The sequence below is a fragment of the Aricia agestis genome, chromosome 18 (assembly GCF_905147365.1).
Source record: "Aricia agestis chromosome 18, ilAriAges1.1, whole genome shotgun sequence".
In the NCBI taxonomy this organism is placed as follows: Eukaryota; Metazoa; Arthropoda; class Insecta; order Lepidoptera; family Lycaenidae; genus Aricia; species Aricia agestis.
Genome location: NC_056423.1, coordinates 14,024,885 through 14,047,895, shown reverse-complemented (window position 1 = coordinate 14,047,895; position 23,011 = coordinate 14,024,885). Strand labels below are relative to the sequence as shown.

At 40.7% G+C, this 23,011-nt stretch overlaps 1 protein-coding gene across 3 annotated transcripts in view; it reads left to right on the top strand.

The window, feature by feature from the left end:
* The window catches only part of LOC121736088 (chitinase A-like), an 84,376-nt gene extending 63,818 nt beyond the window's left edge, over nucleotides 1-20,558 (top strand). The window contains exons 1-2 of one of the 3 annotated variants that reach the window (XM_042127147.1): nucleotides 5,858-5,912; nucleotides 18,563-20,558. In XM_042127147.1, coding sequence (XP_041983081.1) covers nucleotides 5,902-5,912; nucleotides 18,563-20,222 — 1,671 coding nt within the window. In that variant the 5' untranslated portion in view covers nucleotides 5,858-5,901 and the 3' untranslated portion in view covers nucleotides 20,223-20,558. Of the gene's footprint in view, nucleotides 1-5,857; nucleotides 5,913-15,373; nucleotides 15,448-18,562 lie in introns of those variants that run through there. The other 2 variants (XM_042127148.1, XM_042127149.1) reach the window with 2 other exon arrangements.
* The last annotated feature ends 2,453 nt before the right edge of the window (nucleotides 20,559-23,011 follow it).

The window sequence follows — 23,011 nt, the reverse complement described above, 5'->3', positions numbered from 1 at the left end:
CTCCACGAACACACACAAAAAATTTCATCAAAATTGGTCCAGTCGTTTAGGAGGAGTTCAGTCACATACACACGCACACAAGAAATATATATATTAAGATAAGGTGTAGTGTACACTGACGTAATTATACAGCAATTTGTGGTACAGTGTTGGGGAGGGCGCGGGTACATTGTCGCCTCGGCCGTCATACGCAAAAACGGGAACGGTTCGGATAGCAGCTCGACAGATAGAGTATGGAGAATCTGTCAAATAAGTTGTGGATAGCCTATCCGACGCTTTATCAGGAAGTGGTGAAACAGGGACTAATATTTTTCAGTTTAGTTTCTTGCGGCTCCGCACGCGCACGTAAATAAAGAATTCAACGCTAAAATCGCCTATGTCCTTCTACGTTTGAGAAATAAATAACAGTATTTATCTGTGACAAATTACATAAAAATCGGACAACTTAGCAATCATATTGAGATTTAAGGATCCAACATGGCCCTTTTAAGTAAGCAAGACGGCTGATTACGCATTTTGCGACAAGTTAGCAACAGGCGTTTGACAGCAGATTACACAATACAGCTCGACTAGGCTATAAATCATACAAAAACGTCATTTTTGACAGTTCTCCTTCACCAGCAGCGCCCCCGCCCACGTTCATTTAGCTTGTCGCACTTGAGTATACTATTATTCGACAGATATATACAGATATATAGTATCAGTGTCAAACGAGACGTCAAACAGCAAACATCGTATCCTTACGGTCCGAGCGGTACGAGAGTTATAGCAACTCTCACAGTGAACTATAGAGGTGTATTACAAGGGACACATACGGCGTGTACGGCCCTTGTAGGCATAAAGTGTTATTATTTTCTTTTGTTACACTCTTGAATACTACAAGTTTTTAAGTGCTTAGCAATCGATTGCGTTGCCGCACCGGATGCTGTCGGACTTCTGTAAAATGTCTGCTTTAGCCCGGCCGCACATCCGAAACTGATCAGAAAAATTCGGACGCCCGACGGAACGCACTTTTTTCATATATTTTATTATGGATCCCGCATACTATCAGAGTTCTGACGTATTTATTCAAAATGTATGAGCGGGGCGGGGCGTCCGAATTTTTCTCATCAGAAATTCGGATAATGTGCGGCCGGGCTTAGGATACGTCCTGCCGTGTCACCTGACAATGTACCCGCGCACCACTGCGACGTGACAATGTCGCCGGCACCTAGCACTCGATATATTGACGAGATAGCGACGCGTTATACACTATAGGAGCTACAGATATTAATACCGAATATTATGATTTATGAGTTTATGGACCGGAAAGTCGGTAAAAGGTGATCGCACATTTATCGCCGTACACGCCGCATTTTAGATTCGTTGTATGTCAAAATTATGTGAAATTCAATGATATTCTACTTATACAGATCTGTTACGTTCATACTATTTTCCGGTTTAAATCTCTTCCGAACCACATTGACAAATTTGACAGATAATTGAAACAAAAGATACGAAATGCCATTTACATAAAAGAGACTGACTAAATAAAAGACGACCCAATTGGATCGTATTTGAAGCTTCACAACGCGCGCGGTAGTATCATATCTGCTTTGTGTTTTTCATATAATACATCATTGGTAAAACCTCACAGTGCGCACATTCGTCCGCACCATACGCCCCTCCTGTTACTATTTGGTGTACTATGTGGTGCGTTCGACACGTACGGTACTGACGAATGTGCGATCAGCTCAAAATTCGAGCGCTCGAAAAACACAATAACTAGATAACTTTCAGAACTCCGTTGCACCGACATTCACCGCTCGTAATTCGTAAATCACAAAAATGCAAAAACCTATCCTAATTCCTAGGTCCTTTCCCGTCTCTCAAAATATCTTCATCCCAAATTTTATCTAATTCGTTTCAGCGGTATGGGCGTGGAAAGTTAACAGATAGACTGACAGACTTTCGCATAAATTATAAAACATGAGTCAGGAATCAGGATTATCCTTTTTCCGTGTAGTCGCATCGACACTACTTACTATTTGCTACTTTATTCAACATTTTACTCCAGTCCGGATCCGGATGAAACAGAAAAATAATTTTATAGTACTTATTCTCATACCATAGCTCATACTATACGTCAGAAATACGTAAATGACTGAGGTTTGACCACGGAGCTAAGGTTTGACCAATGAGAACGAGTCTGACTTCCGTTGGACGTAATAGTTTGACTTATAAAATGTAAAATATTGCTCAAATGTCAAAACTTTGTTCCTGGTTCATCGCGGGGAACCGTGCAATTTCCTGGATGTAAGCTATCCTGTGTCCTTTCCCGGGACTCAGAAATATTTACCATTATATTCGGTTAATGATGAAACGCTTATCATCGTTATCAATCATAAAGAGATAAGTTTGCCTCTCATGGGCTCGGTCTACTGGCTACCAATTTCGTTGCAAATTTATATATTTCTGTGAAATATAGAACAGGGCAGGGGGGTGAGTCAAAATATTTTCGTTTTCGCTTCGTTATAGAATCGCCGGTGAAAATGTATGGAATTGACATAAGCGTTCGTTAATAAGTATGACGTTGACGTTCGACTCGACTTATGTCAATTCCATACATTTTGATCGACGATTCTAACGAAGTGAAAACGAAAAGATTTTGGCTCACCCCCCAGGGCAGCAAAAAACGATACTTCTTCTTCATCTTCTTTGTTTACTCCATGTTTCCAGTTTATCTGAAGTCGCGGTATTGTAAACAAAAGCTTTTTACAGGGAATGCTTTTACACGGGCGAAAAAGTGTGACATACAGACATAAAAACAAACATTTTGTAATATTATCATGTATTGCCATTAGGACGAACTGTGTGAGCTATTTATTGTCCCCACGTAGCTGGCCATTTATATTTATTTGTTCATCATCAGCAGTCCGCTCACGTCCGACACCTATGTCCGACTTCCGCGGTATTGTCCGACTGACAGACTATTGAATTGAACAGGGCTCGATTCTAGTGCCTCGAATCTCCTAATCTCGATTAACTCAGAATCGGTCCCCTGTGTTAAATGTAACAAGTATATTATTTACCCGATTTCACGTTAACCAGTTCCATCAATGGGATTAGCCGGTTTCAATTAATTTATCGTTTATATTAATTTATAAAATACGTTTTGAAACCGACGCTAGTCGCCAACTGAATAATGGATTGCGTGCACATAATATGTACAACTCATATAAAATGTGGAACATATTATTATAAAGCTATATAATATGTTCCACATTTCGCATTTTTGTGTCAAAACTTAAAACACAACTTTAACCAACTACTGTACAGCGATCAGAAAGGCTTTTGGCGGGGTGTATGTTTGTTTCGTACCGTAGCCCGTAGGTACTGCATAACTTTCGGCTACTCGATCATTAGTAATGTTGATTAAACTTCAATTTAATGAAGAGTTTGACAGATAATGTGACCTATATGGCTTATGTCAAACACTTCATTAAATTACAGTTAGGGCGAAGCCAAACGAGCGTAATTTGTGAGTTGTGAGTCGCAGAATTTCTGCCGGGCAGAATTCTGCTGCATTCAGTTTCATACACAATTCCTGTTTGATTCACACGAGCGTTATTTTGTGAGTCGTGATGTGTATGTAAAAAATTCTGCCCGGCAGAAATTACACCGGTGACCGCGACAACAATATTATAACAATAGATTTCAAAGAATCCGCGATCGAAGGATACATCATACAGGTAAGTTATAGACACTCTGAGTGCGGAAGTAAAAGAATGAACAATTGAACACACAACTTTAATTTAATGATGATGGAAAATGGAAATAGGTTTAGAGCAAAAAGAAAAATCGACCGTCCATTACAATCAGCGACCACATAGTCGCTGATTACAATAGAAATTTTAATATATATATTTCTTGTGTGCGTGTGTATGTGACTGAACTCCTCCTAAACGACTGGACCAATTTTGATGAAATTTTTTGTGTGTGTTCGTGGAGATTCGAGAATGGTTTAGATTTACAGTTTGGTCTACTGGAAAATGTTTTTTCAATTAATTTCTTATTTATAAGGAGTTGTTGATTTTGGAATGTTTTACATTAGATCCGGCGGACGGCGCTATCATCGCATTCAATATTATTCTATTTCAATTTTAGTTTGTCCTGACAGATGGTGCTACGATTAATTTGAAAAAAATTTTGTTATTCAATTCATGTGCTGATTAAAATATTAAATAAATAACACATAGGCTACAATTTTAACCGACTTTCAAAATGGGGGAGGTGTTATGTTCGTTTTCTTATATTCAACGATTACTCCGCCGTTTGTTAACCGATTTTCAAAATTTTTCTTTTGGTATATAGGCTATCATCCCAATTTGGTATTATATTCAGAAAAGTGGTGATCTGATGAAGGATCCATAAGTAATCGAGGGAACTCCTCAAAACTTATAGGGAAACATATTATGGTGACTTCGGTTTCGTGATAAGTATTCTAAGCATATGCTACCAACAAGTAAGATTTTGCACCGAGATATACCTGGTATACCGTGGTTCGGAAGGTGCTGAGAGAATTCCTGATTCTTTATAGATACAAGTTTGGGAGTTTCGGCGTTGTTTTAAGAACAGAAAGCATATGCTACTATGCAAATTACATTCTTCATCATCATCATCATCATCATCATCATCATCACTACCATATTATACCATTTCATAGTCTTTTAGATCGAGACTCGAGTTTGTCAAGCGATAATTAAAAAAAATCTATATCTACCTAATATTATAAACCTGAAGAGTATGTTTGCTTGAACGCGTCAATCTCAGAAACTACAGGTCCGATTTGAAAACTTATCTCAGTGTTAGATAGATCATTTATCGAGTAAGACTCATCATTTATCGAGAAGGTTATATTATATTATTACTCTAAGACTAATACGACAGAAGAAACTCAGGAAAATGTGGGAAAAACGGGGGAAATATTTTTTATGGGAAAATGTAGCTACGGATTCTGTAAAATTAATTTACGCAGGCGAAGCCGCGCGGGACCTCTAGTACTTATTATATTTTTTGTGGATTCGCTAATCGTGACTCGCTTTGTCGTTGTAATATTTTGAAGGCTTTTTTGGCGCTAGGTACATAGTTTTAACTGTGCTAAAGGTACCCAGGATCAACAGAAAATCACTAAAATGTTTACTTTGCTAACTTTAAAAGTTTTAAAGTTAGCAAAGTAAACATTTTAGTGATTTTCTGTCGATCCTGGGTACCTTTAGCACAGAATAGACAATAGTACAAGTACCTTTAGTCAAATTGAAATCGCAAATTTCGTCAATGAAGTGACCCAAAGTGCAGTACTAACAATTTAGTAATCTGTGCCCAAACTCCAAGTATCCTGACTGAGAGAATTGCAACGGTTAAATATATTGTTATGACTGCAGTCATTGTGCCCGTTAAAAAGTGGTATCTTTGAAAAACTTGACATCGTTTCTGAGATTTTTTGGCACTTCCAAATTAGGTGAAAAATTTACAGAAATCCATTAATGCCTCCGCCTCATTTAATAGGGAGTATGACGCAAAGGTCCACGGGCCACTAGCACATACAGTAAAAAATCCGACCAAAATCCGTTGTTGCACACGTCATAACAGAATACTGGAAGAAAGGTTGTCAAACGTAGTCCAAAACTTTTTGTTTACTGTCTGTGCTGCGTAAAAACGTGCAATTCACGGAGAAATTATATGATATTGTCTTCTCAAATCGCGAATCTGCCAACACGATGTTTCTTTGTTTACGTTCCACAAAGGTTCGTATGCAGCCTTCGGTCGCACGCGGCTTGCATAGCAAACGTCTAGTCATATAGGTGTTCCCGTACCCGTAGCGCTGTTAGTGCCAGGACTGCGCCCGCGCAGATCGCTCCTATGTGTTCCATGTGAGTATACGCCATTTCTATTTTGCCGCGAATTTTGAATTTCGAACAGCATGGCATCTGTGGCCAATTATGTTTGCGTGTTTCAAAGTTTTCGACAACCCTTATGAATTCCGAACAACATGGTGTCCTTAGAAATCAGTAGGTAGAGTTTTTTTTCACAGTTCGATTTTTGCAGTTTTGACTTGGTTTTCTGTTGTGGTATTAAATAATTAAAGTTCTTTCTTAATTTTTGGAAAATTGACAACCCTTATGAAATTGGTGCTATGTTGCAGACAGCGTCTTTCCGGACGAAATCGGAACAGCTGATTTTGACAAAATAGGTTTTTAAGTTTTCTATTTTTAATTTAACTTTTTGGTCGCGTTATTAATAAGTTTTTATTTTGCAAATAATTGACAAATGACAACCCTTTTAAAAATCGAATAACATAGCATCTTCGGTGTCAAAATCAGGACAGGTTTTTTACTGTCACACTTTTATTGGTTATTTTTAATTTTAGCCGTTTTTATAATGTTTTTTTTAATTTCGTTATTAACAGCCCATTCGAGAATCGAACAAGTCGGCTAATCAGGCGAATGTTTACAGTTTTTCCGTAATAGCGATCGTGTTTACTAAGGGCAAGGGCATTGATCGGAGTATTGACCCTCGCGGCCGGTTCGCACGCGCCAACTTTACACTTTTTTCAATATGGCGGCCTATTGCGTTTATTGCCAGTTGGACTTGAAATGATTTAATAGTTGTAACTTGTAGCAGATGCCTTATGCACAACTGTTCACATAAAATTAGTTTTGTACCATCGAGGAAATTGATTCCTAGACATTCGACGTATCTAAGCTACGTCATGTGGTCGGCTTATGTGAATTCCATGTTAGCTGTGATCGGTCGGATGCATTCCACTTAACGCGACCAAATTTGCGCGACTTAGGTCCACCATCTGCCTAGGAATCAACTTCTCTGATAGTGTGACTTTGACTTTAAGTGTGTGTGTATTTTTTTTAAATGAAATAAGGGGGCAAACGAGCAAACGGGTCACCTGATGGAAAGCAACTTCCGTCGCCCATGGACACTCGCAGCATCAGAAGAGCTGCAGGTGCGTTGCCGGCCTTTTAAGAGGGAATAGGGTAATAGGGGAGGGTAGGGATGGGAAGGGAAGGAAATAGGGAAGGGTAGGGAAGGGAATAGGGTAAGGGATTGTGCCTCCGGTAAACTCACGCACTCGGCGAAACACAGCGCAAGCGCTGTTTCACGCCGGTTTTCTGTGAGAACGTGGTATTTCTCCGGTGGAGCCGGCCCATTCGTTCTGAAGCATGGCTCTCCCACGTATAAATGTAAATAATAGTACATATAATATTCTACACATATAAACGTGTAGAATATTATATGTACTAATTTTTTATTTACTTATATCAAAAAAATATTTGTTTCTTACTGCAATGTTTTCATGCTAGAGGCGGCACCAGCACAGACAGTCAACAAAAAGTTTTGTTCGACGTTTGACAACGTTTCTGTCAATATTCTTATACAGTGTGTAACAAAACTAAGTGATAATACTTTAGGGTGTGTACGTGTTCCTTGTAGAGAGTTCACTGTGAAAGTAGCAGCGCTGAAAGACCATTTTTTTGTGATTTGTATGGGCAAGCGCCCCAGCGTCACGAGCTTTCTCATACAAAAGTGAAAAAAAATTATCCGTTTTCAACGCTGCACTTTTACAGTGAACTCTATACACGGGACTCATACACACCCTAAAGTATTATCACTTAGTTTTGTTACACCCTGTATGGGACGTGTGCCACATGTCGGATTGTTTACTGTACGTACTAGTAACGCCCTCTGCTCCGACCGCAGCGTAATATTCCCTATTATTTTTCTATTTAAGCTCTCTGCAATTTATTGGTTTAGTACAAAAATGCTATTATAGAGGTTAAACATTTTTTGATGAATTATTTAACCTCTATGATAAAAGATTCGTCTCTTCTCCCATTGCCGTATTACGAGTATAGAGTATTAAAAAATAATAACAAATTTTCTAATGTCATACTCAAATTGTTAAAATGTAATACTTAGTTATTTAGTACTATCACGAGCCGTTGTGTTATTAGGTTTGCAGTAAGTCATCTGTAAAATGTATTCTTCAAAAAACTAAGAAAACGCAAAGCTACAAAAAGTAACTTTTTCTGAGATTTCTTTAGACTCGATTTGGTGAATTTCGATGATATTTGGTTGCCGAATTCTAAATACCTCGCGTAAATTGTGGACGTCCCCCAGTTTATATTAGGTTCGTGTGGTGCCTTGACACAATGAATTATTACTATTTATTACGTATTAGCTATTTACATAATTATCTATCATATTCTCTCAGTGTGATCCACGCAGCCCGCAAAGGCCTCCTAAGTGCTCGGAGCGACACATAAATAATTGTTTTATTAGATATGTTATCAAACACCAGCTTGGAGACAATTCATTCAAAAAGAAAACATATTTTTTCGGGGGTCCGTCAAAAATGTCATGTCTTAAAAGGGTTCTGCCACCAAAAAAGTTTGAAGACCGCTGACATTGGTCATTTGTAGACTTTTTAAGTTTATAGCTTCTGAGGTTTCTATCACAAGATAGTCTAACATCAACTTTCCCTGGACTTTCACAAATATTTCAAGAAAGAGCAAAATTAGCAAAATCACGGTTCAGCCATTCTCGAGCTTTAGCGAGACTTAAAAAAAAATATTATTCATGTAGATAGATAAATATATTAATAATACACAAAAATACAAATTCATGACCCAGGGCACTGTTTTTTTATTTATTTATTTAATTCAGGCATTTTGGCCCATATTATAAATACCTTATAGACTAACATACAAACAATTATACTAAAAACTAACACTAAAACTAAAACACTAAACACGTATTGTCCGCGACGTGGGGCGCGACGTGTTCGGAAGTCGTCCTCGGAACCTCCTGTAGACGACTCCAATCGGCCAAAACTCCTCCTTCTCGAAGGTCGGTAGATGGTGCGTCGGGACTCTCACCACAAAGGAGCTAAAATTCACTTTGTGGCGGGACTCCAAGCGCTCGACCCTCAACTCAAGACGCCTCTCTACTCGGCAGGGTTAACAAGGCCATAAGATCGAGCATTATTAGTGTTAAACATTATTTTCCATAAAGAACCAATAGCACAGTCAATAACATAGTAATCATAATTAATGTATGGTGCGTAATATTACAGTTCACAACTCTGTAGTGCACTTACATCCAAAATATACCTACTGACAAGTGGAAAATGCACATTCAGAATTATTCTACCTTTACCAGGAGCTCTATGTCGACTACATAAGGTTCATTTTCATATAACCTCATGCTGTGTGACTCTGTAACTGATATAATATTTTAATGTTTCCATTTACCACTTTGCATATTATATTAGCTTGATATTTTTATTCCCTTTTACCGTTTTGTACGTTTTTAACCGACTACGGCGTGGAAAAAAGGGTGATCAGTAGATTTCTCGTCGAAAAACTTTCATCTCCCTAGAAGGTGAGTTTTAGAACTGCACATTTTGTCGCAGTAAAACTTATGATGTCTATCCTACTGTATATTTGTCCTACATTATAACAAAATCGATTCTAAGTAAAGTTAACAAGCAAACAAGAATTCTTTCTAATATTTTCGCTTTACAAATAAAAATATTTACAATAAGTAGCTAAGTGTACAAACAGGTTCAGTTTACGCACAGAAATGCGAAATAATTGCCAAACACTGACAGGTAGTGGGTAAAAAATGAAAGACATTTCTCCATTTGCATTTAAATCTCCCGTAAAAGTAAAAATATTTGTGCTAATTCCATTTTTCGCACATCGTTAGCGATGCCAACTTGGCTATAGGTTCTCCAGTCACTTCAGGCTCTCGACCCGCGTCTCATTTACAAATCGTAATTAAGCCCAACACTAGCTATTATGAGAGCTCCTTAGAAATGCACTGACCCTAACGACGTCCGCCATGCCTGTATAAAAGAAAAAAACATGGCCGCTCGGCTATTTAGCTTGACACTAGATGCTTCTTGTAGTTTCCAGGTACTGTACATTCCAGGGATAAGTAAAATATACTAAACTAGCTGCCGAACAACTCCGTTGCGCCAAGATCCGTTTGTAGTTACTCTGGAACTGTACTTATCGGGGTAAAAACTATCATATGTATTTCCTCTCAAACTCCATACCAAAGTATCTCTCCAAACAGCTAAATTGGTTCAGCGGTTCGGGCGTGAAAGGTAACAGACAGACACACATTGGCTTTTAAATATTTTAAATATTATAAGTAGTATTAGTATATGTAAGTAGATAAATTATAATTTGAAAGACTGTATAAAATTTGCACGCCACCGAAATGCAAAATAAGAGAGCTTGATCATATAACTTTAACATCATATTGTTCCTTATTTCAGCAAATAAATGATTTCTATTCTATTTTATTATAATAATATAAGTATAGATTAGTATGTTGTATAACATTTTCATAATTGAGCCTTTCAGATATCCTAGAGTCTAGACCTATAGCAATCACTTCTCGGGCGTTGAATTTTCGACTTAGTTTTTAATGCGCAAAGCGCTCAACTACTGAACCACAGAGGTCGTCAATACAATGTATATAGACCATGTCTTCTTTCGCGTGTATCCTGCAGGAGCCGTACATTTTTTCTTAAGGGGGCGACCAACCCAAAAAACCTTCTCTCTTCACACTCACGCCCGTCTTTCATATGTCAGGTGAAAAAGGACGACGCGGAATCATCGCCAATATAGCGGGCAGTTATAGCCTAAAGGTATTTTTTTTAAAGTTATTAAAAATATGTAACATAATCCCTGCCTTATCTATAATGTAATTATACTAAAAAGTTTCAAGCTTTATTTTAATGTATTACTCGAATACTAGCAGTTTAACGTGTTAATTATAATTGGAAGGTGATTTGAAAGCAAATTCGCTATTTTTTTCTATCGAGAAAATAGTATGCTATCGTGTTTTTGAGTAACATAGTCACTAGTGAAGTTTGCTGCATCTTAATTTAACATTCAGTGTTTCATTAATATTGATATTACAGACGATCATGTAAAGCAATTTGACATAATACGCGCTCTTAAAACACGTGGCATAACTAATATTTTTATTTTCCGCATTTCCGCGTGATTTGGCTCGGTAGTTTTAGTGTTTAGTATGCTGAGTGACATACATACATGTTGCCCATACTAATGTGAGTTTGTTCAGTACATCAAACATAATAATATGATATTTACTTATGTATTTATGTTCTTTATTTACTATAATATAAAATACACTGATAGATGTTATTATCGGTCAGTTATTAGATATTACTAGTGACGCAACGCGAGTCACGACGCTACAGCCAGGTGGAAGACGGACAAACAGACAGACTCGGAGGATTTCCACAGTTTGGGTACGGAATCCTAAAAGCAACTTTACACGTGGGAGAGCCATGCTTCGGCACGAATGGGCCGGCTCTACCGGGGAAATACCACGTTCTCACAGAAAACCGGCGTGAAACGGCGCTTACCGGAGGCCCAGTCCCCTATTCCCTTCCCTACCCTCCCCTATTCCCTTCCCTTCCTTTCCCTATCCTCCCCTATAACACTATTCCCTCTTAAAAGGCCAGCAACGCACCTGCAGCTCTTCTGATGCTGCAAGTGTCCATGGGCGACGGAAGTTGCTTTCCATCAGGTGACCCGTTTGCTCGTTTGCCCCATTGTTTCATAAAAAAAAGCAAACAGTAGAGTCTACAAGCCCGAACGCTGCACACCCTAAAAACAAACTGTGCCAGTTGGTCCAACGTTGCGGAACCCTCCGTGCTAGCAGTTCGCACACGGAACCCTGCTCAGTTCATTACATTAGCATGTGGAGCAGTTGGCAGCAGGCCCGCTGTCACGTCGCTGTCACGTCGCTGGCGCGAATCCACACTTGCACTAAGATCTCAAAACTCAATACTCTGAAATACTATATATATAAGTTATAACGTATTTAACTCGGAAAAAAAAACAAAAATAAAAAAAAATTGCTTTTTTTTTAAATGAAATAAGGGGGCAAACGAGCAAACGGGTCACCTGATGGAAAGTATTTTCCGACGCCCATGGACACTCGCAGCATCAGAAGAGCTGCATGTGCGTTGCCGGCCTTTTAAGAGGGAATAGGGTAATAGGGGAGGGTAGGAAAGGGAATAGGGTAGGGGATTGGGCCTCCGGTAAACTCACTCACTCGGCGAAACACAGCGCAAGCGCTGTTTCACGCCGGTTTTCTGTGAGAACGTGGTATTTATCCGGTCGAGCCGGCCCATTCGTGCCGAAGCATGGCTCTCCCACGTATAAAACCTCCAACGAAAAAGAGGTATTATAAGTTTGACGTGTCTGTCTGTCTGTAGCATTCAAACTGGTGGACCGATTTTAATCTGTTTTTTTTTCATTTGAAATCTGACATGATCGAGAGTGTTTTCAGTTTCTCATCATCAGCCTGCTCAATGCTGACAAATAAAGTTGCAGTTTTCCATATCTAGCTGGAACTTCTTACGTAATTAGTGGAAGGCCCCTTATAATGTGCGCGTGATCACAATAATACAATTGATCCTCAGATCATCTCACAATATATCGGTAACAATTACAATATTATCAGTATTATTGTCATCATGTTGACAAAGGTCGTGGCATATCGCGACCCGCTGAAATATAGTTTGAGTGTCACGACAGAGACACCAATTAGGGTTTTAACTGACGGTTTAAACTTTGACTGATCGCTTATTACCGGTTAACAGCGTTCTAACGAAACTTGGGTATTTTTCCAACGCGGGAATCGAACAGGCGATCTGCGAGAGAACGACCTCTAAGGTCTACGCCATTCATGCTAATGTTATAAATGCGAAATTTCTGTCTGTAACCTCTTCATGCCCAAACCTCTGAACCGAATTTGCTGGAATTTGGTATGGAGATATTTGAGTCCCGGGAAAGGAGATAGGATACTTTTTATTCCGGTAAATGTACGGTTCCCGCGCGATAAAAGAATTTCTACTAAACGGCGTCATCTAGTAGTGTATTAAAGAGTACTATCAGAGAAGTTGAAATGCAGATGGCGGACCTTCGCAATTTGGTCACGTTATGTCAAACCTAGCCGACAGATCACAGAGTCATATCAATTCAGACCGCATTGCGACGCTGAATTGACAGATTTTAATTGCGTGAGACGTCGCGAACGCGTCTTGTTGCGGTCTGAATTGACTCTACAGTACTTACCACTACTACAGTGGGCGTTACTGTCTTCATCATTGACATTGTCAAAGCTGCGAGCTGCGGTCACCGACCCGCAGGCCGCATTGTATGCTAATATACTGTCACACTATCACATATAACACGATTAAAGACTAACGGTGATGCCGACCTTGAATACATATAGTTCGGGTTAGTAGGTGACACAGGACAACAGGTCAAATATATGTGGCCTTTATGATTGTAGAACAACAAGATTGCAGATTTAAGGAGTGAGCACACTGAGACGGGTTGTGCCGGGGCTCAGCGTGCCGGGGCTCATCGCAAAAATCCGCCTCCATACAATTTGTATGGAAGCGGATGCGCGTATCGCACACTGTGTCGGGGCGCAGCGGATTTCCGCTTTTTTTAAGGGTTTTCAATCCATCAGAAACATTCTGAGATTTTTGTTTTAAAATTTCCTGCCCCTCCCCATAATTCACGTTAGATTATCGATATAAAAAAAACCAAAATTATTAGTCTCGGTAAAAAGTAGCGGCAGAACCGATTTACCAAATTTTAGTGTTGAAACAATCGTAGAAGTCCAGGGAAGTAACGGTGAGATTTTTTTTTTTGTTAGTTACCCAGTGATAATACTATAAGGTGTGTTTGTGTCTCTTATAAATAGAGCTTACTTACTGTATAAGTGGCAGCTCTAAAGGAGCGATTATTTTTGTTTTTTGTATGGCGCCCCAGCTTCATAAGTTGGTCCATACAAAAGAAAAAAAAATGCTCTTTCAGCGCTGCTACTTTCACACTGCACTCTATGTGAGGAACACATGCACACCCTAAAATATTATCACTTTATTTTGTTATACACTGCATAAGTAGGTATGGTTTTAGTCTGTTCGCCCTACTGATGATGATGATGTAAGTTCACTGACCTCTAACATAATATATTCATCTCTCGTGATCTATGAAGGCTTGTGGATCGCGGGGCTGGCCCTATGACTCATCACCGAGCTTTGTAGATCAAAAGCTTCAGTGAGGCTAGCAGAATCATCTCTTGCTTCGGAGAATCCATGCTAATATATGAATGTGATAGTATGTCTGCCTGTCTGTCTGTCACCTCTTCACGTCCAAGCTGCTGAACCGATTTTCCTGAAATATAATGGTGTGAAGATACTTTGAGTCCCGGAAAAGGGCATAGGACACTTTTTATCGCAGAATATGTACGGTTCCCGTACGATAAGAAACGAATTTAGGCGCAACGGAATTGCGGGCGTTATCTAGTTGCATGATAATTGACAAATAACACTTTCAACTTTAAAAATAGCCCCAAAAATTTCTGCGGCGAGTGAGCTGCTAATGGTGAATTATACCTAAGAAGAGTCTTGATATCAGAAATAAAACAAAGAAAAAATAGATCGAATTGGCCTATCCCTTTGGGATCTACGAAGTCGCGAACAGACAGACAGACTAACAGACACGTAAAACTTTTTAGTCGAGGGTTAAAATTAACAGTGCCTATACTGTATAGTTAAATACTTGAAATAACATTATGTTTGCAATATTATCAAGAAAATAATCGCCGCGCACAGTTCGATGTCACCTTACATTAAACGCAATTTTCTTCGAATAATCGGATAGTAGATTTTGAATGATAAGACCACTCATAATATTTCCAAGTTTTTGAGTGAAACATAACATTTCGAAGTTTACAAGCTAAAATGCTATCAGTGTTAGAATATATAGGTTGTAACAGAACTAAGTGAAAATTACTTTAGATTAGGTTGTATACGATTCACTGTGAAAGTAGCAGCGCTTAGCAAGGAGTTACTTTTTTCTTTTGTTCAGGCAAATTCATGACGCTGGCTTGCCCATACAAATCACAAAAATGCTCCTTCAACGCTGCCACTTCCACAGTGAACTCTATACACAGTGGCGGCGCAACACCTAAATTTTATGTGGGCAAAATATATTTTGCGAGGCCCCCTCATGGATAATGCAAGAAGACGAATTTTGTTAAAATATTTTTTTTATACTCATAAATCCCAACAAAAAAACCGCGCTGTCCAAGGGGCCGCCCACACCGCCAACGCCTTATGCCGCCTCTGTCTATACACACCCTTAAGTATTATCACTTGCTTTTGTTACATTCTGTAGATGTACAGATATGTTATCAGTACATGTATAATGTATATTCTAGTATTTAGCGATTCCGGTAGTTGGAATGCTGTCACAACACTTCAATAGTCGTCCTGGATCAAAAGTGTTTGATATAATCAGTTTCATAAAGTGTATTTTAAGGGTAAGCAAACTAAATATTCATCCCTCCGTCTAATGTCTCCTCATCTATACTAATTTTGCAATTCTGAGTAGGTTTGTTTGTTTGAAAGAACGCGTTAATAAAAATAAAGGAATAGAGTGGTCTCAGGGGAAGGAAATCGTACTTTTTATAGGAAATTGTACGGCTCCCGAGGATTTTCCCATAATATACGTGGGCGGAGCCACGCAAAACATTGAGTCTTAAGATATTATTATTAAATAACTAGCTGTCCCGGCAAACGTTTCTTTGCCATATGAAGTATTTCGCCCGTATTATTTTATTAAAATTACTAAATAAGTATGTCACCATGGCAACGTCCATCGCTATCCCGTCGCACAAACAATGGTCGCCGTCAGTCTCGAGTTGTAATAATTTACTATTAAATATTCAACAAATGCACTTATCAATAAAAAGTACCCAGTAGCCGATTCTCAGACCCACTGAATATGCATATAAAATTTGGTTAAAATCAGTAAAGCCGTTTCGGAGGAGTACGCGGCCTAACATTGTGACACGAGAATTTTATATATAAGATATTTTTTTTCGGAACATCAATAAGATTAAACACTAAACAGTAAAATAATGTTAATAAAATGTTTTCGCATTAATTAATAAATCATTAACTAATTGTTGTTTTGTCAGTGAACCAGTGATCCACATAGTTTAATGACGCCTATTGAGTCCACCGAGTGTGTCAGATCCGAATGATCTAGGCCACTGTCAATATAATTATATCCTTATATGGCAACTGAATCCGTACTTATATTATTAATACGAATGTGCGTCTGTCTGTTACCTTTTTCCGCCCAAACCTTTGAAACGATTTTGCTGATATTTGGTACTAGATGACGCCCACAACACCGTTACGCCAAAACTCGCTTATCAATGAATATAAAAAACTATCCTATATCCTTTCTCGGGACTCCAAGTATCTCCATGCCAAATTTCAGCAAAATCGCTACAGCGGTTCGCGCGTGAAGAGGTAACAGACAGACAGACAGACAGACAGACAGACAGACACACTTTCGCATATATTATATTAAGTATGGATGGAGATTCAAATTTCAAATCCTTTATATGCTTAACAACAGGTAATATACAACAGTTTAAAAGCTAGGTAGCGTACATCACGTCGTCTAATCCCATGCTAAGTAAAACTTGTGTTATGGCAATCAGACAACGGATGCACGCCGATACTTTGAGTCCCGGGGAAGGACATAGGATACTTTTTATCCCGGAAAAATGTACGGTTCCCGCGCGGTAAATGAATTTTGGCGCAACGGTGTTGAGGGCGTCATCTAGTACTCTATGATAAGATAAATTTTTATGTACTTGGTTCTCTAAAAACGGAGACAACGGGTATGTTCATTATTAAATGAGTTTTTGGGAAGAAAAAACGATTAGAGTTTTTTCTCTAGCAGAATAATCTTAGGCCATCGAGACTTGTTAGGTTTTGCCTATTTTTTATGTGTTTGTCAGGCATTTTACTCTCCAAATACGCCGTATGATATTGTGTTTGTTATCTCTACTACCCTTCACAGAAGGCGTTAAAAGTGATCTGAAATTAATTGTGGAAAATACATTCAAACTTTAAAAACATCTCGCTTTTAGTTACGTATTTGAATATTTTTAACTTTAATTTAGAAGGCAAATTGTTTATTATTTCAAACGGGCAGCGCTGATGAAAATTTTCAGAACAAGCTGGCTTAATTGTAACTTAACTAACTAGAGAATTTTGCTTCACTTCAAAAGGGTTTTTCTATTTTTGTTTGAAATACTGATGTTAAAAATGGTTTTAAAACATATTTCATACTAGCTGTTTCCCGCATTTGTTTTAATATCGAGGGGAACTCTGATTTCTCCGGGATCAAAAGTATTCTATTGTGGTTTCCGGGCACTAACAGTTTCGCCATGGGCGTACCCAGGAGGGGGGTGGGGGGGCAGGGGGGCCAGCTGGTAAAAACATGTAACCTATTCTGCGCATAATTAAGTGTTGGAAACAAAATATCTTTTCAGTCAGATTAATAAAATTCAATTTTCATGATTTATTGTTTCAATATACCAGATAACCAGACCGACCATATTATATTCTCGAAAGATGTATGCTGCCCCCCCCCCCCCCCCCCCCCCTCTAGCTGAAATCCTGGGTACGCCCATGTCGCTCTACATTTTTTCATCAAAATTGGTTCAGCGGTTTTAGTGTTTAGATTACAGACAGTCACAGATATTTACATTAATTATGGAATTAGCATGGACTAAGTAGCAATAATGTAAAGCTACATTTTCTTGCATTTTTCTTTTTGTACTTTTATTCGACAATAGAATTCATTTAGTTTGGAATAAAATTACTCGAAATCGAAGTTTGGCGCGACGCCATGCTGTTCGAAATTCAAATATGAGACATTACTGTCGCCGGGCAAATACAGTGTTTAAATTTTTTTTTAAAGAGAACCAAATTGGTTCTGTGAAAAGTTAAAAAGACGATACGTCATTGTGATTGTGTTTTGCAAAACTGTATATAGCCTGTGATGTGATGAGTGATGAAATTAAAAAGTGGCAATATCGTAGTGTCATCCCTTTCAAATCAATCTAAGAAAAAAAGGGATGACACTACGATGTTACAACTTTTTAATTTCTTCACTTTCTTGACGGACTATAACAGTATATTTTGTTAATGTTTAGACATGAGGTCCAATCACAACTATTCATAAATTCACACCGCCTCCGAATTCTCGTACGAAGACGACAGCGCCAACAATGTTGCTGCGATGACTATGCAAAGTCTTGCAAACGATTCGCGTTGTAGTGTGAACATGTACCGAACGAAACCCGCTTTTAATTTGTACTTTAAAACACCGTATTTGCGGCGGGCGAAGTTGTCAACCGATCCCCGTTAAACCGTAACGGGGTACGGCCATTAAAAAACCTAATCAGCAAACAATTAATATACCGGAATGATCTGTGTTAACGACGGCATCTCAAAATCAGCCGCTAGCGGTTGGCCTACTATACCCCCATATATAAGGCTCGCGCCCCGCGGCTGCGCCAGTGTCGCCCGGTCGCCCGGGTAGATGTCATCTCCTGCCGTGTGTTACAGAACCATGCGGGTGCTGGTGCTGTGCGCGCTGGCGGCGGCCGCCCTGGCCGCGCCCCCCGGCAAGCCCAACATCGGCTGGGGCGAGCGGACCTTCGCCATCGTCGAGGTCAACCAGGCGGCCACAGCCTACAACCAGCTCGTCACCAGGCGGGACGCCGCGGACGTTCCCGTCAACTGGAACACGTGGACCGGGGACCCGGCCGACAGAGCCCGCGTGCTCCTCGACGGCAAGGAGGTGTGGACCGGCCCGGGCTCCGCCACCAGCGCCACCTTCAAGGTGAAGAAGGGCGGCCGGTACCGGATGAGCGTGGAGCTGTGCAATAAGGACGGCTGCAGCACCTGCGAGCCCGTCGAAATCGTGGTCGCCGACACCGACGGCAGCCACCTCCCGCCGCTCGACTACAGCCTCCTCGAACGGAACAAGCCCTTCAAGCAGACGTCGGGCAAGGTGTGCGGCGCGTACTTCGTGGAGTGGGGCGTGTACCCGCGCAAGTTCCCCGTCGACAAGGTCCCCGTGCCCAACCTCACCCACATGCTGTACGGCTTCATCCCCATCTGCGGTGGCGACGGCATCAACGACAGCCTCAAGGAGATCGACGGCAGCTTCCAGGCGCTGCAGCGCTCCTGCAGCGGCCGGGAGGACTTCAAGGTGTCCATTCACGACCCCTGGGCGGCGCTGCAGAAGCCGCAGAAGGGCCTGTCGAGTTGGAACGAGCCCTACAAAGGCAACTTCGGCCAGCTGATGATGCTGAAGCAGAGGAGACCTGACCTGAAGATTCTGCCCTCCGTCGGCGGCTGGACCCTCGCTGACCCGTTCTTCTTTTTCGACGACAAGCAGAAGAGGGACCGCTTCGTCGCGTCCGTGAAGGAATTCCTGCAGACGTGGAAATTCTTCGACGGGGTGGACATCGACTGGGAGTTCCCCGGCGGCAAGGGCGCGAACCCCCACCTCGGCAGCCCCAAGGACGGCGAGACGTACGTGACGCTGATGCGGGAGCTGCGCGAGATGCTGGACGAGCTGGGCGCGGAGACCGGCCGCAAATACGAGCTGACCTCCGCCATCAGCGCCGGCTGGGACAAGATCCAGGTCATCGACTACAACAAGGCCCAAAACTACATGGACCACATCTTCCTCATGAGCTACGACTTCAAGGGCGCCTGGTCCAACGACACGCTCGGCCACCAGACGCCGCTGTACGCGCCCGCCTGGCGGCCCAAGGAGACCTACACCTCGGACTTCGGCGTGCAGTACCTGCTCGCCCAGGGCGTCAACCCCAGGAAGATCGTCGTCGGCGTCGCGATGTACGGCCGCGGCTGGACCGGCGTTCACAACTACACCGACGACAATCCCTTTACGGGTATCGCGACCGGCCCCTGCAAGGGCACGTGGCAGGACGGGGTGGTAGATTACCGAGAGATCGCGACCGAGATCGCGCAGGGCAAGTGGGAGTTCCACTACGACAGCGTCGCGCAGGCACCGTACGTGTTCCGCAAGGCGACGGGCGACCTGGTGACGTACGACAACCCTCGCTCCGTCATCGAGAAGGGCAAGTACGTACGGAACAACAAGCTGGGCGGCCTCTTCGCCTGGGAGATCGACGCCGACAACGGGGACCTGCTCAACGCCATGAACATGGGGCTCGGGAACAGCCCCGCTTGAATAATGGTCTCAGGGCTCTCTGGACGCTTCCGAAGGGGCTCCTAAGTCTTAAGACATAGTCTCAACGCTTCTTAGGCGACTGCTAAGTCTTAATACATGGTCTCATGACAGTTTCAGCCTTTAAGGGGCACTTAAATCTTAAGACGTAGTCTCCACGCTTCTCAAGAGACTTCTAAGGGTTAATACATGGTCTCTTGACCAATCGAAGCCTTTTAAGGGGTTCCTAAGGTTTAGACATGGTCTCAGGCCATCTCAATGGCTTCTCAAGTCTTCGGACCTCCTAAGGACCGTTCGAGAGCCCTCGTAGTTATATTTCAATAAAGACTGGTTATTGTATATGATATTTCATTTCCTTGTTTGGTGCCAGGCCGTTTGGCGCGGCGCCAGGATATTCAATGTTTAGTAAATACTCTACAGGAACCGTACGGCAGATGTTGAAGAGTTCATTATAACCAACTAGAGCCTTCAACTTGGCCTGCTTGTACTAGTATAATTAGCTGCATATATTTACTAGATATGTATATTATACACAGCTAATTAGAACATAATATTATTTTACGCACTAAGGTACAAATTACTGTTCTTTCATAACGAGAAATCTAAATAGATAGCGGACTCTCTTGGCACCTAAAAAGCTGACAAGATATTATACTTTAAATATTTTTAAACACATTCATCAGGCTTTTTATGTATGTCATAATATCACAAGGGACACATTACATACACTTAAATTGGAAGCATAATATTATATTCCATCCTTGATGCCTTTAGAATAATTATTTATTGAAATTAAAACTTAATTTAAGCTTAATCTAAGCCGTGAACAGTAAGAAAAGCACAATAAAAGCTTTTTCACGGTATCAGAGTGAGTCACCAATTCAAATGTCAAGATGGCATACTCAATTGGTTCGTATAAAACTTGAGCATCGTCACTCAATTGATATTCGTCCTGATTTAAATTTTGCGTTCATGACTCACTCCTAACTTAACTCGAGCAGACTTTATGATGTTAGTTACACTGCATGAACTTAATACATAATATTATGGTGCGGGCTCGAAACCAGTTGGCGACATAAATACACTGACCGGTACCGAACTAGTATCACTGGTTGCGATGTGCTGACTTGCCCTTAGTGACGTCACAGTGACGTCAAGATATTTTTTATAAAGACCACGTGGACTATGATGGTTCACTAAGATTGGGAAGCTGCTTTAGTACGCGCTATGGACGATTGTGGGCAGCCAAAGAAGATCCGTCCCACATGACGTGGATAATCACTTGTAAGTGACGTCGAGAGGCTGCTCAAAGAAAAGTCCTTTATGGGAAAAGATTAGACGCTTTCTTTATCGCTTCTTTATATGTATGATCGATCGATCAAAATGTACGAAATTGACATAAAGAAAACGGCTTGGCTACAGGCTCTGGTTAAATATTTCCTGCGACTGTTTGGCGCTAGGCGTATGCAAAACATATCGAATGTCGTGTTTTTTCTGTAATTACTACTAGTACTGTTACACCTAATTGCTAGTATTGTAAGCGACACAATACTTCTATTGTTGTTGGTTAAGCGTCAATACACGAGCCAATTTGTGATTACGAACTTGTAGAGGAGCCTATTCTTCTACGATTGCCTATGATTGTAGCATGCACAATCATGGTGACAATCACGGCTTTCCATCATCGACCAACTCGAAGAGCCTAAAGGCTTAAAGTGCTAAAGCACGTACTTTAAGAGGATTCCACACCGCCGTTTTTCCATACAAACGCTGTCCCCTGTTTCCTCCCTGGATAATGCCGGTAGAGTTATGATTTTTTTCCTGAATATCTATGGCCACTATTAACATGTCCCTATGTTTTCTTTTTTTTCATAATTTAATTATTAAAAAAGATAAGAACGTCCAAAAACCCAAAAAATGGCCAGATTTTCCTCTGTGTTCAAACACCCAGAAAACAAAACTGGCTAGAATATACAAAAAATAAAACATAGGAACACAGCTCAAGCCTTGCTTTAATTCTTAATGAAAAAATTACTTAAATCGGTTAAGTTTTGGAGAAGGAATCAGCGGACAACGAATCGAAGATTTTCTGTTCTTTTATATTAGAACTTATGTCGTGTTGTCTCTATCTCGCTCTGCGGTGGGAGACTTGAGATTGGAGAGACTGCAATACATTTTAAAATACCTATTTTCAATTTCTCTCGCCCCTGGTGTATCATCTTAATAACCCGTCTAGGCTCCCTATGGGCACAGTCAGGGCGAGCGAAGCGAGTCCTAGTATATCCCACAACCTGAACATTTTGTGGTACACTTTACGGAAAAACTAACACGCCTATTGATTTTTATATGATGATCAAGGTGTGACGAAATTAGGGAGCAAACGAGCAAACGTCACCCGATGGAAAACTACTACCGTCGCCCATAGAAAATCGCAACGTCAGAAGAGCTGCAGGTGCGCTGCCGGCCTTTCGAGAAGATATAATATGCTCTCTTCTTGATGGTTTGCAGTTTGTATTGGTCCGGAAATACTGCCGGTGACAGTTCGATCCAGAGAGTTGTATGTATTTTTCAAATTTACGTATAAAAGCTCTTAAATCCTGTAGAACGTATCGTGTAGTCGGAGCTTAAGCGCTTGTAATAAATATTGACACTACTAACTCAACATAGACTAACCTTTTCAAATATTTGGCGACTTCAATAAAGAGTAAAAATGTTATAAAATAATTCATGAAGGTGGTCGGTCAAAAGAATTTTATTTCTTGCTTAGATATTGTGTTATTTGGTGTCAAAAG